Genomic DNA, 24757 nt, shown 5'->3' with positions numbered 1-24757 from the left:
AAACAAAAGAAGCAAAAGAAAAACAAATAACAACCAAGGGCACTGACCTTCGCTGCTCCGGTACAAGCTCGCGGGCTGCTGGGCTTATGCGCGCTAGAACAACAGCGCGGATCCGTCGCTCAGCCCATAGCAACCTATGACGGTCACGCTTCTCGTTGAACTCGTTGTAATCGGAGCGCTCGGAAAACATCTTCAGCAGTAACATGATGCACCATAGGCACATTAATCAGCAGCAATATTAATAGAGAAAGCATCAGACTTAATAGTAAAACACTGCAAGGAACATTTTACTTGCACCAGGCGCTATCTTTGGACTTTTACTCGACACCGTGTGACATTGCCTGTGAATAAAAAAGAAAACATAGTGGTTGTGACGTCTACAGTGTTGTCATTCTTCTTTGAAGCCCAAACAAGGAACCGCTAACACCGGTGCTATTTCAATAATCACACCCTGTCATTGACATTAATAGACTAGCTTTAGCTTCTCACCATGCATTTTGCGTGGCCAACTGACGTTAACGATCGTAACTGAAAGCTGACTGCAAACGTAAACATTCAGCCACGGACATTCAGTCCAAACTTCCGCGAGAGTTTTGACACAAGCGGATCCTTTCTAGCATAAACTGACGGATCCTTTTCTAGCCGTAACTTGGTTTATATGGCAGTGTAAAACTCTCCGGCGATGTTTGCAAGTCACGGTGCTGGATGTTTACGTTTAAGCCACGGGCCCTGCTGCCGTATTTGGTGATGATGGTCCGCGTCTGTTCTGCTTTAGATCAAGCTACGTATGTTATGCAGCGCCCCCATCGGGCCGTAAATGGAAAGACTACAAAGAACCTCCGTTAGGCAATCTATTTCACATGTTTTTGTATACCCAGCGTCGAAAAATATTACCGGAGGCTGGACTCGGTGCGACCTCAATGGTAGATACGCCATGCATACGGTGACCAGACTATTGTTCAAATGTCAGGAATGGAAAACCCCTAAGAACCAAGAGCTTAAACATAGTTTTTAAAATAAAGAAAAATCATCCTAAAAATCCACATGTCAGTGTTAAAGGTCCCATGACAACCTTTCCGGTTATTACCCGTCCCCTTGTGTGTATGTTATGTAGCTTTGTATGCATGTAAACGGTCTGCAAAGTCACAAACCCTCAAAATACACCCTGTAGCGAGTAAAACTCTAACACCGAAAAGACCTGTATGACACAGAACGCCTCGTTGGAGATTGGTTATGGCTAGAAAGGATCCGTCTTGTGTAAAACTCTCGCGAGAGTTTGGCTGAATGTCACATGGCTGAATGTTTACGTTTGGCAGGCAGCCTTTCAGTTACGATCGTTAACATCAGTGGGCCACAGCAAATGATGATGAGAAGCTAAACTATCTATTAATTATGTCAATTACAGGCAGTGTGATTGTTGAAATAGGGTGTTAGCGGTCTTGCTGGTGTTCAAAGAAGAATGACAACACTGTAGATCACCAACACTATGGTTTATTTTGTATTCACAGGCAAGTCAACGTTGTCGCAGTAAAAGTCCCAAGATAGCTCCTGGTGCAATAAAATGTTCCCTTGCAGTGTTTTACTATAATGTCTGATGTTTCTCTATTAATATTGCTGCTGCATTAATGTGTAATGTGTATGTTGCATGATGTTACTGCTGTAGATGTGTTTCCGAGCCGCTCCGATTACAACGAGAGTTACAACGAGAACGTGACGTCATATTTACACTAGACGGATCCTTTCTAGCCATAACCTTGGAGATTTCTCTTTTTCCATTGTTCTCTTCCGGGAACCAAGTGACGTAACGACGATCAGCCAGCCTTATTTTTCTCAGCTGCAGCTCCGCGGATTTCTCAGCCTGAACTCCAACTCCAACTTGCTCCAACAAGCTCCAACAAGCCGTTTAGGACAGAGTGAATACACATGCTGTATGAGAAACCAATGTGAGTTTGGATAATTGCACAATATTCATCTATTCTAGTATACCTCAACAATGGAATTATGGTCAGTAGAAATGGCCATGACATGGGACCTTTAATAATGTTAGAATGCCAATAAAGTAGACAGCGAAGTACAGCGAAGCGAACTTTCGCTTACCGTTATTCGCGCAAAATTTGAAAGCCTGGCCGAACAGTCGTCACGGCTCCTGGAGGGCGACCTAAACACACGATATCGCCAACATTTGAGACTATAATTATAAACTTGCCCGCTACTTACACCAATTGTTTATTTGAGAATTTGACTTAATGTCTTTGTTCAGCTTAAATTTGGATTCAATGACTCCATTTCTCAGCAGAAAGCCAGTGCTCCGTGATATACCTACGCGCGCACTTCCACTTCCATCAATCTGGTAAATGTGTCACTTTGTTACTGTCTGTGTCTGAGTGGAGCCTTGGGAGTTAAGTAGTTTATTGGGTTAGTTAAATTATAGAGTATTACGTACTGGCTTTGTCAGTCAATGGTCTAGATGCTATTTAAGTTTAATATGTTTACCAGTTTTGTGTCAAGATTGAGATGTATGTTCACAAATATGAGGAACTGTTTTCAGACTTTTATTTACACTGTCATAACATTTTAAAAAACAAAACACATCCACAACTTAACATCAAAATCTAACGGCCTAAATGTTCTATTTACAGTACATTAACAAATATACATTCAAGGCAAGACCATTCAAGAAAATCCGCAGTGCAATGATTTGATCACACAACATACACCATTTTAAAAATGATTAATACATATTTTTGGGAGAAAAATAAATAAACGTTAGTGATTTCTTCAGTGAACAAACGGGTGCATTTAAAACAAAAATGCTAGCCGATCCAAGAATGTAAGACACAATCAGTCTGACAGGCTATTCTGTTTTTCTCCCCCATCCCAAACAACTACATCACATTGATTTTGTTTTATTAAAATCTCTAACTTAAATCAATTATATTTCTTTGGTACAGTAGCTGTATATTTGTGGAGACCTTTTAAAAAAGGAACATCCAGATTACAAGTTGATTTTATAACACATTTCTATGAGTCCCATTCAATCTAAACAAACATTTCAAACTGTCACCAAAACCCATAAGGTCATCTGATATGATCATAGACCCTACAGTATTAAGACTTTTTCAGGATATGACAATATGTCACATACAGCACCTGTTTGTTTAAAGTAAAACTCTAGCTCATGATTAAAGAGGAGGCAAAAACCTAAGGCCCAGGACCACTACAAAGTCTCTGTAAACACAGATTAGACTTATTGTTATTTTTAAAGAAAAAGTCACTGATTAAGTTTAAAGGAAGGCATTCAGTTGGTGCCACTATTAATCATCCTCAAAATAACTGAAAGTCAGTGGGAGATTTTTCTTATTCTTGCACCTTTTGATGAATGATAAATATTCTCAGTACATTTCAGGATATCTCTTCAAGTACTTCACTGGTGTTATGGCCTTTCAGTGACAAGGGTCAAAAGGGTATTTAGCGACGCCTCCATGAAGCTCCACCTCTGTCTCGGACCAAGCGATGACGTCTCCTTTGAGGTCGCTGCCACATGAGGCCAGGCTGTAGATGTCACTGGCGGGCAGGACATGTGACCACAAATGTAGGTCTGACATCTCTCCCACAAAAGACTGAGTGGCATCAAAACGGCCTCCCAGAATATCCTGAAGAAGAGAGAAAGAACAGTCAAAGTTAACACGAATCATTGCTTTCCATAATTGATATTAAAATATTACTTCTGTTGTGCCAGACCAAAACAGAAGTAATCATCAGGCCCATTTCTTAGATCAGATGTATAAGATATTGTAGTATGATGGTCTCTTTACTCAACGTCGCTTGCTCGTGCTAGCTCCTCTTATTGGAAAGGAGTGGACAACACTGCATTTTGTTAACCGCAGCTTTGTGCCGTAAATCAGGCCAAAAATGTTGCTCATACGTACAGAGGCTTTCAGGTAATATCTGAATGCAGATTGTGTCATTATTTTAAAACCAGTGCATATGGTTTTATAAATTAAAGCACACTTGAAAATGGAACACACTAGATGTTCTCCTATGCATTCAATGCCTCCCTTCTTGCATTGTGTATCGACAGAGGATGAAGCTTTACCTGTTCCTGTCCCAGGATGAAGACTCCTCCAGCTTTGATCGGATGCCAGGGGGAAAGGTTTGTCCCGGACCCCCTCTGTTCTCCGTCCTGGTAGGCCTCCCACTGCCCATCCCTTGTGGACCAAGTCACACAAATGTGATGCCACTCCCCATCACCCAATGACAGGGGGAGCGTCAAAGCCTGTGGTTGAGAGAGTGAAGGTGGTGAGACACTTATACAAATACATCCAGTAGAAATAACAACACGTTCAGAAAGAAAATATATAAAATAGGCCCTCCCCTTTTAGCTCCACAAGTCAACTACCATCTACTTCCATCAGAAGTCACGATAAGGTTTAACCCTTATTAACTGTAATTTGATCTGATCTGAGTTACACTGACCAACACAACAACCAACTATAATCAGACACTGGAGGATTTACAAAACACAATTCTCTGACTGAATCTGGTCCATTTCGAACGACTTTGATGAGAGAACAGAAAAAGAAATACAGAAATATCTGTAAAAACTGTGTAGATGTTTTCTCCCTCACCTTGTCATCAATCAGCAGCTCCATGGGGTTGTCCCCCCACTCAATGAGCACTATTTCATTAGCCTGTCCTGGTGCTGAGTAAGAGAAGGGCGTCCCCAGGGTCTGCCCGGCGCCCGACTTGATCCAGAGACACAACGTCATGGCGAAGATCTCCTGCATCAGCGTTGTCTTCACCTGCCCGTACATGTAGTTGGTTCTCATGGGGAAGCTGATTTGGAAACCTTCGGGATTAAAGGAGTTGTCCCTGCTGTGACCTGTTGTTGAAGAAAAATAACATCATTCAATGACAACAATCACATCTTAAGGTTCGTTAAGCAACTGGAGCTCTTTTCTCCTGAGCACTTCCTCTGCAGAGTTTGCCCAGTTGTTATTCAAATATATTGTGGCTAGATGTTTAAACTGTAAGCAGTTTAAGTTCATCAAACTCATGTTGGCTTAAAATGTTTGAGTATGCCATAAAACAACAGGGGACAAAACAATCTAAGGTCTCAAACGTCCATTTCGTGGCTGTTCTGGAGCTTTTTCATCATCTTTTTTTTTGCCACTGGCTGTTACTGAGGTGAAGAAGGTACTTTAAAAATCTATTCCCCTCATGGAGTTATAATTCCTTAGTTTTTTCAGAGAGGACTATTTTTTTGTGTCTGATTGTTTAATGTTGAAGTAGGTAGTAGACCTGCTCAAGGTCACAGTATTAGACGTTAAAGGTGTTAATTGAGCCACCCCTAACCAAATGACATTATGTATTTTTCATCTTATTTTTTTTTCGAACATACTCAACTGCCGAACACGTCACTTACACAACTTTTACCAAATGCTGCTTTATTAATCAAAACATGTCTGTCATAAATGACTGCATGCTATTCAGTGTGTGTACCTGGGAGGTGCAGCTTGCTGAGCATTGTTTGCAGTTTATTTGAGTGGAAACCAGTCTGTGGCCCTGTGTGTGTATGATAACTGTGACTGTCTGCTTCATTACTATGGTGGTCTTCATCATCATCATCATCGTCGTCATCATCGTCATCATGGTTCCCTTCATCGTAGTCGTCATGGTCACTGTCCACATCGTGATGGTCTGTGTGGCGACTGCTGTCCCTGTGGTCGTTCTTGTGGTCATCGTTGTGGTGCTCGTCGTGGCGGTCGTCGTGGCGGTCGTCGTGGTGTTCGTCATGGTGATGGTCTTTGTCGTCTCTGTGGGTGCTGTCGTCATCATGGTGGTCATGGCTGCTGAGGGCGGAGGAGTGACGGCGCAGCTGCTGCTCCAGAGCGTTGATCTTCCTCTGGAGAAGCTCCTTCAGAGAGCTGGAGTAGGCCACAGACGTGTTCCTCTTCTGGAGGTGAAGAACACACAGATGAAGACGTGATAACAACACACTTCCTGTCACTTAAAATAAAATTTACTTCCTGCTTACGCAATAATGAGTTGGCCTGTCACCTTAAAGTCTAAGAGAGTCATTTTGTGTGTTTTGCTTTTCTTTCCCTGAACCCTTTAATGTCAGCTGCAGTAGTCAGGTATTCATTGTCTCCTCCCAATATTCCAATGACTTGTATATAGACTATTTTGCACTATTTCTATTATATTATATATATTTTTTATTTACTTGCACTATTATCTGTTTTATTGTTGTTGCACTGTTGGAGGAGCCTGTGACCTTAGATTATCATTGTCATAACTACACTGTAGCTATGACAATGACAATAAAAGCCTTGAATCTTGAATTGACTTCTCTTCCTCTCAGGTAATCTGGGCTTTTTCGTGGCACATGCCCTAACTAACAACCTGTCAGGGGAGATCAAGATAAGCACTGCTGATGTAAGACTCGTGCCAACCCCCCCTCCACACTTCACAGCTCCTAGCATCTGTCTGTGGTCACCATCCATGGAAGAGAGCTAAGGGGTGATACATCTACCAGGTGAGTAGATAAAGAGACAAACAGGACAACCTGAATGTGCCCAGCTAATCCATGTAACCTTTGGCAAGAGTCTCTCACATCGGTGACGAACACACCTGAGCCTGTTGCCGCTCCGAGGTGCCAACTGACGGACATCACAGTGACCCTCTTGCTCTTTACGCAATCAAGTATTACATATTTCCTTTCTCTAAAGAAGTAAGTGCACATACTACTGGAACTTGATTATTCGTAAATGCAATCCGTTGATGTTACCTTTGATATGTCCAAACAAGCAAAAGAACAAGTTATCACTACACATCATAAACCTCCCCGGCCTACATCCTTTTATCAACTGTAGTGTACACACTTTAACACAATATCTATTGAATGCACTTCCATCTGTCTTTCCTTCTCTATTTCTTTCTGTCCGTCTTTCTTTCTGTTTTACTTTCTATATTTATTCCTCTCCTTTTGTCTTATTTCTAGCTGCCTTTCTACGTGTGTGTTATTTCCGAGTACGAATCTGAAGAAGTTTCCTCCTCTCGCTGCTCACCTGCAGATTGTCCAGCCTGTCCTTCAGCGCCTGCAGCATCCTCTCCATCTGCTCTGGAGACGACGTTATGTCCCCCGGTCTCACATGTTTATCCTTCCCCTGGTGGTCGCTGTGCCCCCCATCAGATCGCTGCCCCCCCATGGATGGGTAGTGCGGTGAGTCTGGTATAAGGTTTCCATGGGGACCTTGCTGGTTGCTATAGTGCCCGTTGTCAGTGTACGTGTGATGACTGTCCGCCCCTGTGTGACGGGGGTCTGAGCCGTGGTGCTCGTCGTGAGGCGTGAGGCCCCGTCCGAGACCCTCACACAGGCTGAGCTTGGCCGTCAGCTCTCTGATGGTCTCCCTCTGGTCCAGGATGGTCTCTTTCTGCTGCAGGAGGCTCTCCCTGAGGTGCAGGATGGTGGCTTTCGCCTCATCGCTCGCCCCCCACCAGCCAGCAGGGGGTACACTTTGATGTCCTGGCCCTACACCAGGACCCCCCATGGGGAAGCATGCAGGGTCTGCGTCCACGGGAATAGGGGTGCAGATGAAGCGCGGGTGGGCTCCGAAGTCAGGCCCTGAGCTTGCAGACGCAGGGCAGAGGATAAGGGAAATTAAAGATATCAAAATGGGAACAAGCAACAGGTGTCGGGACCGGTACTTCCTCATTATCTCCATCCAAAGTTCAGCCAGGAAGACTAAGGAGCTTGGCTTCACTTCACAATGTGCGACGTACGTGGAGGTCAAGGTTGTCTTGACTTCATGGTAGTTGGAAAGGAGACATCAGGAAGCCCGATAACAAAGCATCCACTCATCTGACAAACAAATGGAAATCACAGCTTTTTCTTTTATATTGTTTGTCTCGTGATATAATGATTTAATCCTGGATCTTGGCTTGTTTCTCTCCCTCCGTCTCTGAGGAATGCAGTAAACCTGTAAAACACAGAAAGACAGATTTTAAAAGAAGGTCTTTAGTAACACAAGGGGAGGACACAATAATAAAATCACCTTTACATTAGGGAAGCTTTTTGTTAAGACTCTGTCAGAGTAGCGTTGATTCAGCTCTGATTAAACCTGTTTGCTGTTTGTGGCGTTTACCGTATGTTTGTTCCAGTGCTATATATTTGTATCTACAAGTCTACAGTCATTAGCTTCACATGTTTTTGCTGATTTAGTTAGCATCATAGTGAAATTAAAAACATACTCTATTGAGTGAAATAAAAGGCATAATTTACATATAATGTTCTCTCTCACATTCATTTCTACCCTCTGGCCTTTATTGACCAATTCTGCTTGTTCAGAAATGCAGTAAATAAGCCTCAATTACCTTGATTACACTTTGAGAGCAGGCTGACCAGTGTAAACGTGTTCAGTGCTCAGCAGGATGATGGAGGATGACCTCCTCAGCTGCGTCTGTCTGACCAGCCAACTCACATGGCAAGGAGGATTAGTCCAAATCACAAGTGTGACATCCTAAATTAACCAGACGACGAGACACTCCGCTTTTAGTTTAAATGAATGTGATGTACTTCCTTGAAGCCCAAATTAAGCCTGCAGGGACACATTACATATTTTGTATAGACTTGAACTTTAATGTTTAAGAGTAAAAAAACTAACAGTTTATTGTTTAAAGTCTGGATCCCAAACGATCCCCAAACCCTAACAAGCAGTATTATTTTTCCTGTGTCTATATCACAAAGGCTCGCTGACCCTCTGAGCGCTGTAGCATGTCCTTCATTATACAGGGCCGACATTTCGAAATGGCACACACGTGATGTGGCAGCTAAACCTCCCAGACCACCTGTTGCTCGCAGTGACCAGCCTACACAATGTGTGTGTGTGTGTGTGATGATAGTTCATACATGATTCACTGCACTATATCAATAATAAAACATGGTGAACTACATACAGACATAGTATGTTGTGTAAAAATGATCACCACTGCCTTCATTATACCAAGTAAGTTAAATGCAAAACAATTATTGAGCTGCAAAACAGAAAAAACAATTCCTTATTTATTTTGAATTGAGAAGGAATTTTTACTAACGTGTCTTATCAGTAAAAAGGAGTAACAACCCCTGAACTTAAAGGTGTTTTTCTGTCTCTGCAGATCCTGCTGTGATTTACGGGGCTTAGAGGACAGACAGATGGTCTATGTACAGAAACGTTTCACACCCAATCGCCACAGTTTAGCCGTGACCTTATGCCCAGAGGTCACTTAATTAACCTAATTGCCAACAGTTGTTGTGCTACCTTAGCCAGAGATGAGTGGGCTCGCGCGTGTGTGTGTGTGTGTGTGTGTGTGTGTGTGTGTGTGTGTGTGTGTGTGTGTGTGTGTGTGTGTGTGTGTGTGTGTGTGTGTGTGCGCATTGGTGAGATAATCCATGGTGAACCCTGTGGTCGTGCACCATATGCTCAAGGTGGATTTAAGTAGTGAGATTAATCCCAAATTGCAAACTGACAACAGAAGTTAGATCCGTGAATAAAAAACATCGGACTCTGAGAAAGAAAATAAGGAAGTCTCTACTGGTAAACAGATTTCTTGACGGAGAATGGATCTGGCGTTAAAACTATAAACATCCCAGTGCATTACAAGATCAATGTCAATATCGTTTTTTTTTTGGCTCGCACAAAATTTGTTGAGACACAAAATAGATCAAAGTTCAGGAAATACTTCTTCAGTGTAAATCCCATAGTGTAAATGCAGAGTGCTGCTGCTTTGTTTACTTGCCAGGCTGTCTGGTGTTAGATGAGGTCAAACATGTTTTACTTAAACCTGCAAGATGCGTCCTTAGCTTATAATCCATTTATAAATTATATTTTCACCGTTGTTATATCATTGTAAAGTTTTTTATATTTTGAATGGCTATTGTGTTAAATACTCTGTTACATTTATATTTATATAAATCAAGAAGTTACATGTAGAATAAACTGCTAAAATAATGCCAGACGGAATATCAATTATCGGAAACATGTTGTTTTTTTGGTCGAAATTAGCATTAGTTGTCTCATTTAAAGATTTTGGAAAAAACTGGCTTTTTCATTTTTCTAATGAAACTTCGTAAGACTTTTATCCCTTCCTCCCACCCTCTTATTCACTCTCATGGTCAGCTCCAATTTTTAAGACAGTGAATGATTTTTTGATTTACGTTTTATTGTGAACTCTGCAGCCGATGTTTCTAAAACATCCATTAAACTAAATATATTATATTGTAATTAATTTGAATCCATTAATTTCCCTCAAAATAAACACTTGGGAACATAGAATATATATATAACACATATTCCTATAGTTTACACCAATATCCTTGCAAGGATCCATTGTCCCACTGACCTTGTTTTCGAGGAATATGTTTTCCCAATTTAGTGAACACATTTCGAACAAAGGTTTGGACAACCATGTCATTGAGGACGTCTTGGCTGGCTCTACGTCTTTTGACTAAAAATGAATAAATAAATAAACTAAAATGCTTTTAGTAACTGACATCAATAATCAATTAGTTGTTTCATGTTATATTTTAATGATCAACTATTTATTATTTTTTAACAATGTCCAAATAGTTTTCTAAAAAAAGGGTTAATGTTTCTTTGCATCTGAATGGTAAAAGGTTAAAGCAGAGCCACACTTTGGCTCTTAACTGGCCTCTTTACTTTTTCAATATTTGAATAAAAGAAGAGTTAAATGAACATTGTGAGAGTGTTCTTACCTCAGAGTCCCTGAGCCTGCAGCCGTGTCTCCCCTCTGCAGAGTCTGATCAGATTAATAGAGATTTACACAAGAGTGGAGAGCTCAACTCCTTTTATCCCTCCTTCATTGTCTCTACCTCCCACTTTGCTCTCCTCCCCTCTTTCTGCTTGTGTTTCTCTTGGAAGACCACTCCTCTTTTACTGCTGAGTCTTAGACATCAGTGCCATCTTCATTTGTATTCTATTAATGTGGATTTCTGACTTTATTGAATATAACTCTAGCCTACATTAACACTTACATGTAATTGACCTCAGATCCTCTGTACCAGGAATCTCTCATTGGCTCTGCTCCGGCGTCAAGCAGCTCACTTGGATCTCAGCACGGGACTAATTGGTCTTTTTAATTCCTGTCCACCGGTCTGACTGAGGGCCAACGAGGCAAAGGCAGGACAGCAGATGGTTGATTTAAGTTTAGAAAATCACTAGGCAAATAAACTATGGATCCAGCATGTTGATTACATTAAAATAAAAAATTAGATTAGATTAATCAATGTTTCAATTAATTAAATGTCCACTCAAGGGACTAATTAGGATCTTACTTTTTAGAAAACTGTTTCAAAAAGTATCTGGCACATTTACATAATAACAAACCTACAAATATAACACAATTTAAACATATACTTTTCACGCTATTATTTTTAAATGGCTGGCAGTATTTGATTAGATCTTAAACTGCCTTTAGAGCTAACATTTAGTTGTCAATTTAAAATTCCGATATGACTAATACTGACAAAATTCAGAGTCTGTTATCAAACTAGAACTATGACCAGTTGAACAAAGTGACATTGAGTAAACCAACCTGATTACAAGAGATCCAGACAAATACTGAATAGGTATATAAAACGTGAAAAGTGTGAGGAGTCCAATGTGTCCCCTGGATCTGTTACTATACTCTGTCTGCCTCCTCATGCATAACGACATTTTTTCCTAGATTTATTTTTGATTTATTGCTTTGCTTTTACATATTATTAACATAATGTATATAAATAGTATGCATGTGAGCTGTGCTGAATGTTTAATTGATTGCCTTTCAGTTTAAGTGGTGTATGACCATTCCTACCTGGCATTTTTGGTCTCAAATACACAGTTTGATCTTTGTAGTAATAACTAAGATGGTACTGATGTAGTACAGTGATACTTTAAAGCCTGCACTTGTTGCACCACCAGCTGTGGATGTTCAGGTTTCTGCAAGGGAAGTGCAGCAGGAAGTGATGTCACACATCGCCCCCACCTGGGAGAAACCTGCAACTGCAAAGAAACACAGCTTCAGTCAGACACCTGAATGTCAATAGATTTTTACTTTTGGGCCCTTTATACAATGCACAGTTTTGAAGCACATGGCTAGATTGATCTGAGACCACTCCACCATATTAAAGGGAAAAATACTCTGCTCCACTATAATAAATACACAGTAATAGTCAGTATTGGTGAACACTTGATGATTGGACTCACATGCAAACAATTCAACACAGTGTTTAAATGTTATTATTGCAAGAGTTTTGAATAGCCAACAGCCAGAGTTCATTTTTTGTGAAAAATATTTCTTCACAATGACAATTTCTACTGCCTTTATTTGTTATTTTGTACATTTAACAAGAAATGTGAAGGCGGTAGCTTGCTCTTCACAGGTTTTTTTGTAAATATTTCATAGTTTGCCGCTGTCTTCTCTCCGGCAGCAGCTTTTATCCCTAGAATCAAGGCAAAGACAGTAAGTGAAGTGGATTCACTTTTAAGTTTTTCTATTTTAAATACTGTTATTATTATGCTACTTCAATCTCCATCTGTCAAATAACTATATAATAATGCAATAAAAAGTACAACATGTCATACTAAATCATTGTTAAGTGGAATAATAACATGACAATCACACACAAGTGCAATGCTTTATCATTATTATGCTTGTATAATTTAGAAACAATAGGTCATGACCTTTTGTATTCATATTTTGATGTACTATTATTAGGTTGTAAACACTCTGTGCATTTTTTTTTATTGTATAATGTGATTTAATTGAATTATTGAAGCATGAATGTGTATAGCATCACTTTAAAATTGCAGCTAATAAATGTGGGGTTCATTTTAATCACTTCAGAAACTGTTGTCACTTAACTTATAACAACACATCATCAATTATTAGGAAATGTATATTAATATTTTGAATATGAAAAGTTAATAAACATGTCAAGGGAATATAATGGAGTGAGTGACACATTTATTTTTCTTTTGAAGTAAACAGAAGTATAAAGAGCATAACATATGTTCAATATTGTAATTTAGTTCAGTACTCGAGTAAATGCATCAACTCCCCACTGACCCTGACACTTTAACTTCTCCTCTCCAGCACCTCTATTTGTTACATTAGCCTTTAATCTTCCCAGCAGCTTCCTGCAGTAACTAAAGAGCTGTGCAGGCCCCGTCCTCCTCCTCTTCCTCCCCCTGTGTCCCCCCTGTGAGAATGGGCAGCAGCCCTATGTGTGATGGTCCTGGTGAATGTAGGCCAGTGGTAGGCCTGTTCTGTCTTTGGCTTAAAAAGTTCAAGTCATTATTCTCCTCCTGCTCCCATTCATCCGGGGTCCCGTTGGCTCATTGTTATTCCGCCCGAGTGACAGAGAGAGGGAGACACAGAAAGGGAGACACAGAAAGGGAGGCTGACGGAGGAGCTGGTTGCACTGGGCGGGGGTTTCACTCGCTGCGTTTTCTGTCCGGTTTTTCTGCGGGCGTGAAGGCATGTTGATAATCGGCTCAGTAATGAGGAGAGGTACTGAACGGCACCAAATACCTGACCCCGATTCCCGGGAGTAGAGAGAGGCAGAGAGAGGGAGAAAGTGTGAGAGAGAGGAGGGAAGAGAGGCATGTGAAAAAGGGGTGGAGGGGAGCTGAGATTTACTGCCTTGCTGGATGAAACAACCCCCCACTAACTAACGAAGAGGGAAAGTAGCCTATTGGGAAGAAAAGCGGGGGTGTTGTACCGTTCATTTAATGCTCAAAGACGCGCAGGAAGCCTTTATCGTTTCCCACAATGAGTTCAGAAAAGGTATGTAACTTTTATTTATTTTTAAGTAGCCGAATTATGTGTTACTGTTTTACAAATTGGAAGTGGAGCTGAGAGATCAACAGGTAGCAGCTGCACTGTCGAGGCAAATTACAGGGTGCTTTTTCTACTCAGGAAAAAATATTACCCGTTGTATTTATTCGTGTTTAAATGCAACACATTGCTGGACTTTTTTTTTTGTGTAGTTGCTTTTTCCTCACTAATTGAGTTGATGAAATGAGATGGAGTGGAAGACACGGATCAGTACTGGTTAAGCTGCAATGCTGCACCATTAACTGATCTTTGGATAAATGCAATAAATAAATAAATGGATCAGTTTCTGAAAGCCACAACACTGGACAAGAAACATTTAATACCACAAAAAATGCAAAGTTATTTTTGCATGCATGAGTCCTTTAAATACAGTTTTGTTTTGGTTCAGCCAGTTTTTGGCAATTAAAATGCTGCAGTGACATTTGGGCTGCAACTGGAAAATGTCAGAGTAGTTTAAAATGCCATCATAAATGACTCGGCAATCCCAAAACCAGAACATATTCACCTTAACAATCATATAAAACAGAAATAAACAGCAAATCCTCAAACTTGGGAACAATAATTTTTTGGGCACTTTTGCTTTAAAAATGAATAACGATTAATAAGTTGTACAAATAGTTCCAGATGCTTTTACTGCTGATCACACCAATATTTTCATAATTTAGGGACATTACAGTTTTGTTAAATGCAATGTTTGCTTCCAAATCATTGGAAGATATGTGAAGAGGGCACATGAATGCACCTTCTGTATCAGTTTCCAGACCACCTGCAGACTGTTCCTGTTGCATCCGGAAACAAGCAACACTTTATTTCATCTAGAAGCTGAACAAACATTCAAACATGCCTTTTATCCAGCCTTAATATATTTTATCATTTGAAAGTATGTGCAGTGTTATCAAGTGCTTCAAACTAATTAAAATCAGACAGCATTATGATCAAGCTCCCTCTTCTCTGAGTTATCCTGCTCACAGCTCCTCTGACAAATTACAGTCTACACCCGGGTGGCCTTAATGAGCAACAGTGTGGAAATGTTAGCTTTGTTTCATATACAGTTAGTTGATCTGGGTCAACGTTTTCTCAATCATTTTGTTGTTAAAACAAAGGAGGACTGCATAGTGAAAAGCAAATGAGCATTTTACCATTCAACTCAGAATGGAAACCTCTCGACCTTGAAGCAGTCCCCCCTGATCGTCCTCTCTGCCGAGGAAACATTGATGTTGCGTGTTTGTTCAGTGCTCTGACACCTGTGACTCGGACTGGAGGAGCCCATTGTTCTTATCTGAGATGGTATAACTCGTCTGGCTCTCGAATCTAGGAGAAATATTGTGGTTGCCGTACTGTGGTGAATTGATAATGCAGAAACTGGCAGCTGAGCCTAAATAAGATCCATGTGAATATAACACTGCTGCCCTCAGACAAAACCCAGGACCGTGAGACACCCTCATCACTTGGTGTGATGGTTCGATGGCCTTAAAAGACCTCTGGCTGATTTAAATCTCACACTTGATAGAGAAAGTGCAAGCACTGAATAGTCAAGTATAATTTCAAATATGCACTTTCTGTGCAGGGAAGCCTTAGAGAGAGGTTATGATACTTTAAACCTTCCTACGATGTATTAGTAAACTGATTTTAGGAGATTTCCTGCACATGTGTGCCTTCACAATTATTTGCCACTTGTCGTTGTTTATTAACATAATTCTTCTGTATTGATTATTTAATCTCCCAGAGCCGCTATGGAATCTATGTTTTTCTTGTTTGTTTTCCCACAATCGAGCCACATTGAAAAATAAGTTACATTTAGTATAATGTTTGATTAAAAAAAGCAGCACATTCTAACTTATAACAAGTTTGAAACATTGAACATTTTGAAAAGATTACATTTCCTGCCCTTTAACTAATCAGCATATCGACTAATAATTTCAGCTTGGGTACAGATAAGACAAACAAGTGCTTTGGCATTTTCCTTTCCTTTGAGTCCATGTGAAAGGTTATTACTCATGTCACTTTTCTTTCTTTGTCTTTTCTCTTTTAGGGGTTTGCTGTCTGCTATAAAGCCTAGGGCCCAGAACAACAGAAATAAACAACACAACAAACACAGTGCCAGCACAAAACCAAGAAAAGGAAAATGTCTCGAACCGAGGAGGTCAACAAGATGACAGAAAATGTATATAAGGTATGACGCCTCTCTCTATTTGTCTGCACAAACACTTAATACAGTATAGTAAAATGTTAGAAATGAGTAAGAATAGAGTGTCATAATCTGCCTGTCATTTATTTGTGTGTAACAGGGGATCCTGGACCAGTTCAACCCCAGTCTGAAGAACTTTGTGACCATGGGGAAACACTACGAGAAAGCCCTGACCGGTCAGTCAAATACAGGATCATTCACTCGCCTTTGATTTGTATGGATTACTGAACAGGATATTTCTTTTATTTTTCCTAAAATGAACTCTTGTTTCAGGAGTCACTGTGGCGGCCAAAGGGTACTTTGATGCTCTGGTGAAACTTGGAGAGCTGGCGAGCGACAGCCAGGGCTCCAAAGAGCTGGGTGAGTGGGCGGCTGGTGGAGAAGCACCGTGCTGAGGGGAAATAAAAATGAATTAGTGTTGGAGCTAATAAAGTTAAGAGAGTCGTCGTGACAGCTGGAGATAAGTTGAAAATAGTCTGCGTTGGTAAGGGAGGAGATGAAGACAGGAGGGAATGAGGAAATGTAGAGGGAGAGAGGGAGAGAAGAGAGGGAAAGGGAGAGAGTAGGGTCATTGTTGGGAGATTAACAACACCACATGATCTCATTGTAATGCTGAAAACAGCGGGGGAGGCAGGCAGGAGAGTGGAGGGCGAGATGCCAGCCACCGCATACTACAGTGCTGTGTGACTGAGAGGGGGGGGGGGGCTCACAGCTGACCGACACTCTGTAAATGAGAAACTGTGTGAAAACTGAACGTTTTATGTCTTTTTCACTGAGGCGTGCTCATGCATGTGTCATGATGTGGATAGCATTTAATAGAGCACAGATTTGAGATGTTCTGCATGGGGTTAAAGATGCACTCTAACATATCGCAAGCTTGTCTAACATCAAATGTGTGTAACACTGATGGCCTTCCCTCTCCTGTGCTGTGCTGCTGCTCACAGGAGACACACTGTTTCAGATGGCCGAGGTCCACAGACAGATTCAGGTGCAGCTGGAAGACGTGGTAAGACTCGACTCAGCTGTGGAAAATGCCTCTTTATGTGTATCTTTTATCTGGATATATTTTTTAAATCATCACAAAACGCTCAAAAAACTGTTCTTTTGAGTCAAAATATAGTGTTTTAACTCATAACTTACTGGATATCCATTCATATTCATAATGTTTAAAGGTTGCATGTGGCTCTTTTCCATCAACAGTTAAAGTTATTTCACTCTGAGCTGCTCGCCCAGTTGGAGCAGAAGTTGGAACTGGATATTAAATACCTCACAGTAAGTTGAAATAAGTTGAATCACTTTTTATACAATGTAACAAAAGCATGATTTCAAATGAATGTAACAGAATAAAATTTTAAAGTAAATGTGGCTTGACGAATAAAAGTGCAGCAGCACAGCTCTCGTCTCATCACACATTGTTAATAAATCATTTTTTCCTCTTCCCTTTCAGGCCACCCTGAAGAAGTATCAGAGTGATCGGAGGTCTAAATCTGAGTCTATTGAGCGATGCCAGTCCCAGCTGAAGAAACTCCGCAGGAAGAGTCAGGGCAGTCGCCACCCGAACAAATATGGAGACAGAGAGATGCAGGTATGAGACGCCCACAGCAGCTCCATATGGACGGAAACAAATAGCCTATTTAATGAACAGGTTTATTAGCAAAATGCAGAAACATTCACTACAGTTCCTAAATAAATATCCTAAACATCTCCCTCAGCGTCATAGCATAACTGTGAGTATTTGAGTAAGAAATAGATCAGTGTGAGTGAGATTAAAAACAATCTGCCTCAGCTGATTCTTCAGAAAACAAGCAATTTAGCGCGGAGGCCTCCAGCGGAAGAAATATGAAGGATCTAAGAGGGTGAAAGGGTTTATCGTTGTAAGGAAAGGTCAGCGGGGCAAAAGGGTAGCACTTTAAGATTTGGATTATGTTATCATTGTGCAACAGTCAGGAAATGATCTCACATATTCCCCTCTCCGTACAATGTGCGTTAAAGGTCATCCTTGAGTACTACATGTACGCATGTGATTGTTAATTAAGGAAGGTGCAAAGTTTGCAGTGAAACCTCTCTGACTTTTCCTTCAGTTTGTGGAGCTAATGAGTCGTCGTCAGGTCGAGCTGGACACGCTGGTTGCGTCGGGATACAAGTCTGCGCTCACTGAGGAAAGGAGACGATATTGCTTCCTGGTGGATCGACAGTGTAGTGTCACCAAACTGCTCGTCAACTACCACTCCAAGGTGATCATATGCATTTACGTATTAATTAAGCATTTCAGAAAAATAAAAGATGATATTTTTGAACTTGCCCGGCCTGGGGTGTCACAGAAGTTATAAAGTACTGAAGGAAAATGCATTGATGGTTTTGGTCTGTTCATTTGTTACCAACAGGGAAAAGTCTAATCTTTTAAGTGTTTTTCTTTGCTTTTGAATATAATCCAGGTGAGAGAGCTTCTGTCACAGAAGCTGTCCTCGTGGCATCAGTCATGTTCACTGCCCACTAAACTCCCCGAGCGCGCTCTGAATCTGCTGCGCCACACCGCGCCTCAGAGCTCAGGAGCTGCAGGGATAGCCGAGGTCCTCCGCCACACCAAGATTGGCTCTGCTCAGCCAGAACAGGTCAGGTCATTCATTTGTCAGATGGTTAAAATATGTTATTTGGACTTAATCCTAATCTCAGCTGGATTACATGGGTTCATTGTATGAAACACACAAAACAAGTCTATTATTAGTTGTTGACTTTGGTAACTCCTGAAGCCTGGCTATGAAGTTAAGAGTTCATTCCCAAGTCCTTCACTTTTTTTAATTGAGTCCATAAATAGTCATTATAGAACTAAGAACAGCTAATAATCAATAGCTGATTATTAGTTTGATTCTTTTTTTTTTTTTATCATTTGGAGATGATGTTCCAAATCAAAGGTTTAAAGTCCAAGTCACAAATCATTAGTGTCAAACTTCAAGGTAGGAGGTCTCTTTTGATTTGGCCAACTCTGGTTTGAAGTCACCAGACAGTCAGATGTCTTGAGTACTCTTAAATGCTAAAAACCTTAGTAAGACCACGACTAAATTACATTTTTAACAACGACTTTTAATTTCTGATAGTTAACGATATCTGTCCTTGATTTTTCAGAGGCTCTCAGTTCAGGAAGTCCCTCCCCTGATGAACGGAGACTCCAGTCGCTCCCAGCAGCGCTCACTCCCCTCCTCCTCCTCCCAGAGTGACGGCTGTCCTCCTCAGGGCTCCCCCCACACTTTCAGCTCTCTCTCCAGTGGAGGAGCTGCTGGAGGTTCATCCCTAGGAGCGTCTCCTCAGCACAGCAGCACCCCTCTGTCCAGCCCCCTCCCTGACAGCAGCAACAGCAGCAGCCCCTCTGCCTCCACCCCCACTTTGTCCAGCGGCTCAGCCCAGCCAGGCTCTCTCCTGCTGGCCGCCCACACAGCCAACCTCTCCCCGAGCCTCATCCCCTCCACAGTGATGTCTCTGAGCCAGATCTCTCCAGCCGGTGGCCCCCTGCATGGCATGACCCTCCCCATCGCCCACAGCGCTCCTCACAGCCCCCCTCTGCCCCACAGTGCCCCTCTGTCCCGGGCCATGACTCCTGTGCAGTTACTGCACCAACAGGTGGGCCCAGGGGGGAGCAACACCTCCACCCTGTCTCATAACCCCTGGCTGCTGAAGACCGCGGACATCAGTGCAACAGCAACACTTCCACTGCCGAGGAGACCCAACAGTGAGATGAGGCTGGGTGGATTTCAGGGTAAGATGTGATGATTTGTCCTCCATATATTTTAGTGTCTAAATCCCCTTTTTAGCCCTCCCCCTAGCAAGTCAGAATCAGAATACCTTTATTTGTCCCACAGAGGGGACATTTACATTTACTACAGCAGAAAACTCAGTTTCGATTTAGAAAAACTATTGGCCAGATTTGTAATGAAACTTGGTGGAAGAGTGTGGCGGGCCAAGGTCCGATTTACGTGTGGATTTATAAAGCTTTTAATTGAAAGCAGTAGCAGAAAGTGTTTGCATTAGCAGTAACTTCATAAACACAGCTGATGGAGAGTAAAAACTAAACTTTCAAGCTGAAATCTGAAGATACAATTACAATAACGCTGGATTTACACGCATTCATCATTTCAAATCCCCAATATGTGACACTTTTTTCTCTTTCTCCATTACCAAGGCTCCAGTCTCCCCAGGCTGCTGCCTTTATCTGGACCCAATCGTGTGGAAGCCATGTTCGCTCACAATCCTGGAGCATCGGAGGCAGGCGGCGGCGCAGGAGGCGGGGCTTGTTTACTGCACTTCCTGCCTGGTGACAACATCTCCCTGCTCATCTCTGAGGCCAGAGACGGGTGGCACTACGGTCAAAATGAACGAACCGGACGGTATGCTCAATACATTTCTGTGATCTGCTGTTTCACTTCAGAGCACCTTATAATGCTTAACATCGCTGTAATGGACACAGTGCCAGAAAACAAGGTTAACAGATACAGTATATTGCTGTAAGACAATGGAGAGGGAGAATTGTTTTCATCCCACACAACCCTGACTTGCTGTTTGACACGCTTGCTTATTATTCATTAGTGATCTCATGTTGTAAAATGTTCCTTCACAGGAAAGGCTGGTTCCCTTTCTCCTACACGCAGTCATACCACAACACGCTCGATCACCTGGAGAGGTAAGATCAAGAAGAACAAACTGTGATACTGCAGATCTTTAAGGTTGTCAATAAACGTTGACTCTGTTATTGACAGGAATGCTTCATTCACTTCGCTCTAGTAGTTTTACTGGTCATTGTATCAACATAACTTTTTAAAAGTAGGAAGTTATAACATCAGTGGGTTCACAGAAAACTTATTGGGGTAATTTATGTTGAAACTTATGTGACAACCATGGTTTTTCACATATGTATTCTCAAGATATCCAAAACATGCTTCATGCCAGACATACAGAAAAACCACAAAAGCTGCAGAATGGAACTATTTGCCCTCTCAGTATTTCCACCGTTGTTTCCTTATCAAGTTCATTTCCAACACCAACAGCTTCGTTGAGGATTTGACACAAGAACAGATTCTCTCGACTCATGTTTCCTTTGTGTTTTTTCCTCTCCGTGACCTTCCTCTAGCTCTCTCTTCTTATCTAAGGCTAACAGCACCAGCACCGGCCAGCTCGACAAGCTGGTGTCTCCGGGTCTCCCGGCCCTCACCCCCGAATCAGAGGAGGAGCACTCCCTTCCTCCCCAGAGGGTCAGCACCTTCCGCCCGCGCCCGTTCAGCATGGCCGACAGCACCAAGGTCAGAAACATGAACTCTTTGGGAGGTCAAAGGTCAAAGTCTGCTCCCCACTGAGCCTCTCTGTTAATGGAATAGATACAGATGTCTTTAATTTGTCAAATTATCCGTTAATATTATCTCTTCTTTGCATTACAGATCACTGCTGAGTTGGTTTCTCCTCCACCCTCCCCAAACTCAAGGTAAGTTTTAGCAATTCAAAGGCGCTGTCATCAAAGGGTAATTTCACCAATTGTACATGTCACAGTCAATTTGCTAGTCATATCTGACTTAAACTCAAAGCCAGCGTGTTAAAAAGTGTGAGACAAGAAATAAAATAATAGTTTAAGTTGGCACAATTATTTCCATCCTAATAGGAGTGATTCCAACAAATAATAGCTCAATAGGAAATGTTTAAATGCTAACAACATTACCGGGTCGGTACAAAGTTTGAAAGCGTTAGTGCTTGAAGTGTAACTTAATGTTAAAAACTATGAGAGTCTGTTCAGCTACCTTGAAAGTGTACATTTACATATTTATTATTTATACCTGTTTGTTGCATTTCCCCATGCTGTTTTTACTGTTTGGTGGGGCAACTCCTTTGGTCATCAGTGTTGGTATTGTACAATTGTTATACCTTTGATTTTTCCTTTCAGGGCCAATCCATTTGCCCACGTTCGACTCAGAAGAACTGTCACCAACGATCGCTCAGCTCCCATCATTGAGTAAGAGTTTTATTCCCGCTGCGGCGGTGGCGTCATGTTCTCTGTGGTCTCTGTCAGTCCAGCAAACCTCAGGTTGAATCCTGGAAACTTCACATTGATTTATGTTGATTCTTTACTTTGGATGAAGTTGTTCATTTGAAAAAAGACCATTATAATGTCTGAAAAATTGAAAGTGAAATTATACATAAATCTAGGCTATTTTTAATGAAACAGAAGGTAGGTGTTTGGCTGTTAGCTTAGTGTTTCAGATTGACTAACTGTTTCTTTCAGAATAATTAACATTGTAATGTTTTTCCTGGTTTATGGAAGGTGCCTCTTATATTCCTTACAGTGTAACAGTGAATTTTCCTTTCTCGACATAATCTTAATTGTAGTGGTTTTTTGTGCCATATCCAGATAAAAAGTTTTCTTTGTTGAGCTGATTTAGGGACTGGCTCCTAAAAGCAGGTTGTGAAGTTTCACTGTCATGAAGTGTTACAGTAAGAGGACAGGCTCCTACTTTTAAAGTGATATTACAAAATTATATTTTTAGAAAAGCTGCCAGATTGTTTTTAGGTTTCAATTAAGGTGACATTTTACCTTTTAGTTAAATGTTTATTTGATAGAGTCCTGGCATATTTTACTAATAATTGAGTTATTTTGTGTCATATTTACGTTGATATGACTAAACATGGGCTATGCTGCTTCTGCCCGTTAACATGACATGTACTGTAAAGTTACATATAAACATTTTATGAAAGTAGATATTTGGATTAGTGGAATTATTTACCTAATGAAAGAATTATAAGACAAGGCGTAAGGGCAAAAAATGATAGAAGGAAATGTTGTGTTTTTTTTGCATTTTGACATAAACGTCAAAAGGTCGAGAGTAAAATCCAACTTTCAGTAATAGTGCCAGAATCAGTAATACTCTTTTGTATATGGATTCAAAATAAGTTGTAACAACCCAACAACCCTTAATTTGATTTTTCCAATGATTGATGACTGAGACCTGTTTGTTCCCAGGTCCAATATTTGAAGTCCTCTAAAACGCAGAAACAGAAAAGCTTATGAGCTCCACAGACAAACTGTTGAACCTTTGGACGGGGTTATTACTGAAAGTGTTTTTAGAAAGTAGCATGTTATGGAGGGCTCAATGTGTAAAGAAAGAGAGATTTGCGTGCTTTGGATTCGATGTCTTCTTGATTCCTTTTCAGTGACAGATTTAAAGCTAGATAACATCTAGGCTAGTTGTAGCTGAATGTTTACCAATCAGACTGAGCAGAATCTCCGAGAGATGTGAAAGCTGTGACGGATGATAGGATTGAGTTTAAATGGGGAAATGTTCCTATGAAAGTGATGAAGAAAGCATAATGGGATGTGACCACTGTCTTAGCCAGTGTTAATGGTAAACTAGAGATATCCAAAGTAATATTCTGTAGCTTAAATGGTTTGTGTTTCTGTTGTAAATACCTTCTGTGGTCTTTAGCACCTTGAAGATTCAAAATAACGCCCACAAGGGTTGTAGTAAATCATCTCTAACAGCATTGATATTACTAGTAGTATGGCATCATATATAAAGGTGACCACAAAATGATAGAGCTAATGCTTATTCATACTTGTAAATAGTGCATAAAACATGTGTGATTGTATGACTTTTATTTGACTATTTTTATAATGATATTTCACTTTGGTAGAACATTTTGACTTTGTAAACCTTCTGCGCATGTCAGTTGTGGTGTTTAAACTTTTATCTCCGATTCTGAACGAGAAATAACACAGTGATCATTCAAAGTGACGCATTATTGGTTTAAATAGACACTAGACACAGGGACTGGGGTCGTTATAACTGTCAGTATTAGTGATTCATATAAAGGACAAAACATTAACGACATTTAAGGCTAGCGATAATGAGAAAAATATTATAATACACATGATTTTGCGCTTGAAGTGCATACATTAAAAAAATGCAGAAATCAGAGTGTAGACATTAATACAGACAGCTAGTATAAAGCATATATGCAAAGTGTGTAATGTGTCGTAAGAAATACATAAAGAGTTTGTTAAAAATATAACTATTATAAATATGTAACAAAAGATGTATTGCAAAATCAATAGCAAATGTGTGGGTGTTGTGTACATGAACAGAAAGTATGTGTAAATGTCTCAAAACACTTGTAATCTGTACATTGTGCTCTCATCAATACTGCAGATGGACATAACTTGTGAAAAAAGATGCTTAAACAGGAACTTTTTCAAAGTCCAAAACTCTTCTTCCAAAGTGAAATATCGTTTTAACATCTATTCATAGTTCCTCGTTACGTTTCAAATATGAAGCGATGTAAACAGATGTGTCTGTCAGTTCTCTATATTGCATAACATGAAATCCTGATGACTGCAAAATATATTATATTATGATAAATACGCTGAGGAAGACATTCTTTACGTGAAACACTGAATATTGATGTGATGTGAAATAAAAGTTCTATGAAAGAAATATCTGTCCACATTTGCTCTGTATGTTTGAGTTTGTCTGTGGGGGGGGAGGACGCAGTGCATGCATGAAGCGACACAGGTACAGATGTTTAAATGAATATCTGAATTATCCAATTTCATATTTTATCTGTAGCAGCTGAGTCGTCATGCAGTACCGGTCTGCATATTGTTCTTACTCTTGCAAGTAGAATAATGCTGGTATGAAACAAACTATTCATATTTTA

At 40.7% G+C, this 24757-nt stretch overlaps 2 protein-coding genes across 3 annotated transcripts; one reads left to right on the top strand and one right to left on the bottom strand.

The window, feature by feature from the left end:
- Positions 1 to 2567: 2567 nt before the first annotated feature.
- Positions 2568 to 10805, bottom strand: LOC104960462 (neuronal pentraxin-1). Of its 2 annotated transcripts, none has more exons than XM_010788528.1 (6): positions 10757 to 10805; positions 7071 to 7982; positions 5503 to 5956; positions 4629 to 4882; positions 4097 to 4276; positions 2568 to 3653 (listed from the first exon to the last, which is right to left on the bottom strand). In XM_010788528.1, the coding sequence occupies exons 2-6, from the start codon at positions 7725 to 7727 to the stop codon at positions 3444 to 3446; spliced, it is 1755 nt and encodes a 584-aa protein (XP_010786830.1). In that variant the 5' UTR covers positions 7728 to 7982; positions 10757 to 10805; the 3' UTR covers positions 2568 to 3443. The 2 variants fall into 2 exon arrangements, with proteins under 2 accessions (XP_010786830.1, XP_010786831.1); XM_010788529.1 differs by having other exon boundaries at positions 5605 to 5956.
- Positions 10806 to 13407: 2602 nt separating this feature from the next.
- LOC104960461 (brain-specific angiogenesis inhibitor 1-associated protein 2) lies at positions 13408 to 24534 on the top strand. The gene is made up of 15 exons (XM_010788527.1): positions 13408 to 13830; positions 15914 to 16054; positions 16170 to 16245; positions 16343 to 16429; positions 17014 to 17075; positions 17270 to 17341; positions 17517 to 17654; positions 18151 to 18303; positions 18505 to 18681; positions 19193 to 19820; positions 20244 to 20448; positions 20679 to 20741; positions 21189 to 21357; positions 21493 to 21536; positions 21990 to 24534. The coding sequence occupies exons 2-15, from the start codon at positions 16007 to 16009 to the stop codon at positions 22060 to 22062; spliced, it is 1995 nt and encodes a 664-aa protein (XP_010786829.1). The 5' UTR covers positions 13408 to 13830; positions 15914 to 16006; the 3' UTR covers positions 22063 to 24534.
- Positions 24535 to 24757: the final 223 nt, after the last annotated feature.

Source organism: Notothenia coriiceps, unplaced genomic scaffold, assembly GCF_000735185.1.
Source record: "Notothenia coriiceps isolate Sejong01 unplaced genomic scaffold, NC01 NC01_scaffold00031853, whole genome shotgun sequence".
Taxonomy (NCBI): Eukaryota; Metazoa; Chordata; class Actinopteri; order Perciformes; family Nototheniidae; genus Notothenia; species Notothenia coriiceps.
Note: the sequence above shows the minus strand (reverse complement) of the source record. Positions and strands in the feature narration are given on the sequence as shown.

Coding starts and splice junctions, on each gene's coding strand:
- LOC104960462 (XM_010788528.1), bottom strand. CDS start 7,727: ATGGAGATAATGAGGAAGTACCGGTCCCGACACCTGTTGCTTGTTCCC. Junction 4,883..5,502: donor CAGCAAGCTGCACCTCCCAG/GTACACACACTG, acceptor CTTCAACAACAG/GTCACAGCAGGGACAACTCC. Junction 4,277..4,628: donor AGCTGCTGATTGATGACAAG/GTGAGGGAGAAA, acceptor TCTCAACCACAG/GCTTTGACGCTCCCCCTGTC.
- LOC104960461 (XM_010788527.1), top strand. CDS start 16,007: ATGTCTCGAACCGAGGAGGTCAACAAGATGACAGAAAATGTATATAAG. Junction 18,304..18,504: donor TCGTCAACTACCACTCCAAG/GTGATCATATGC, acceptor AATATAATCCAG/GTGAGAGAGCTTCTGTCACA. Junction 19,821..20,243: donor GAGGCTGGGTGGATTTCAGG/GTAAGATGTGAT, acceptor TCCATTACCAAG/GCTCCAGTCTCCCCAGGCTG.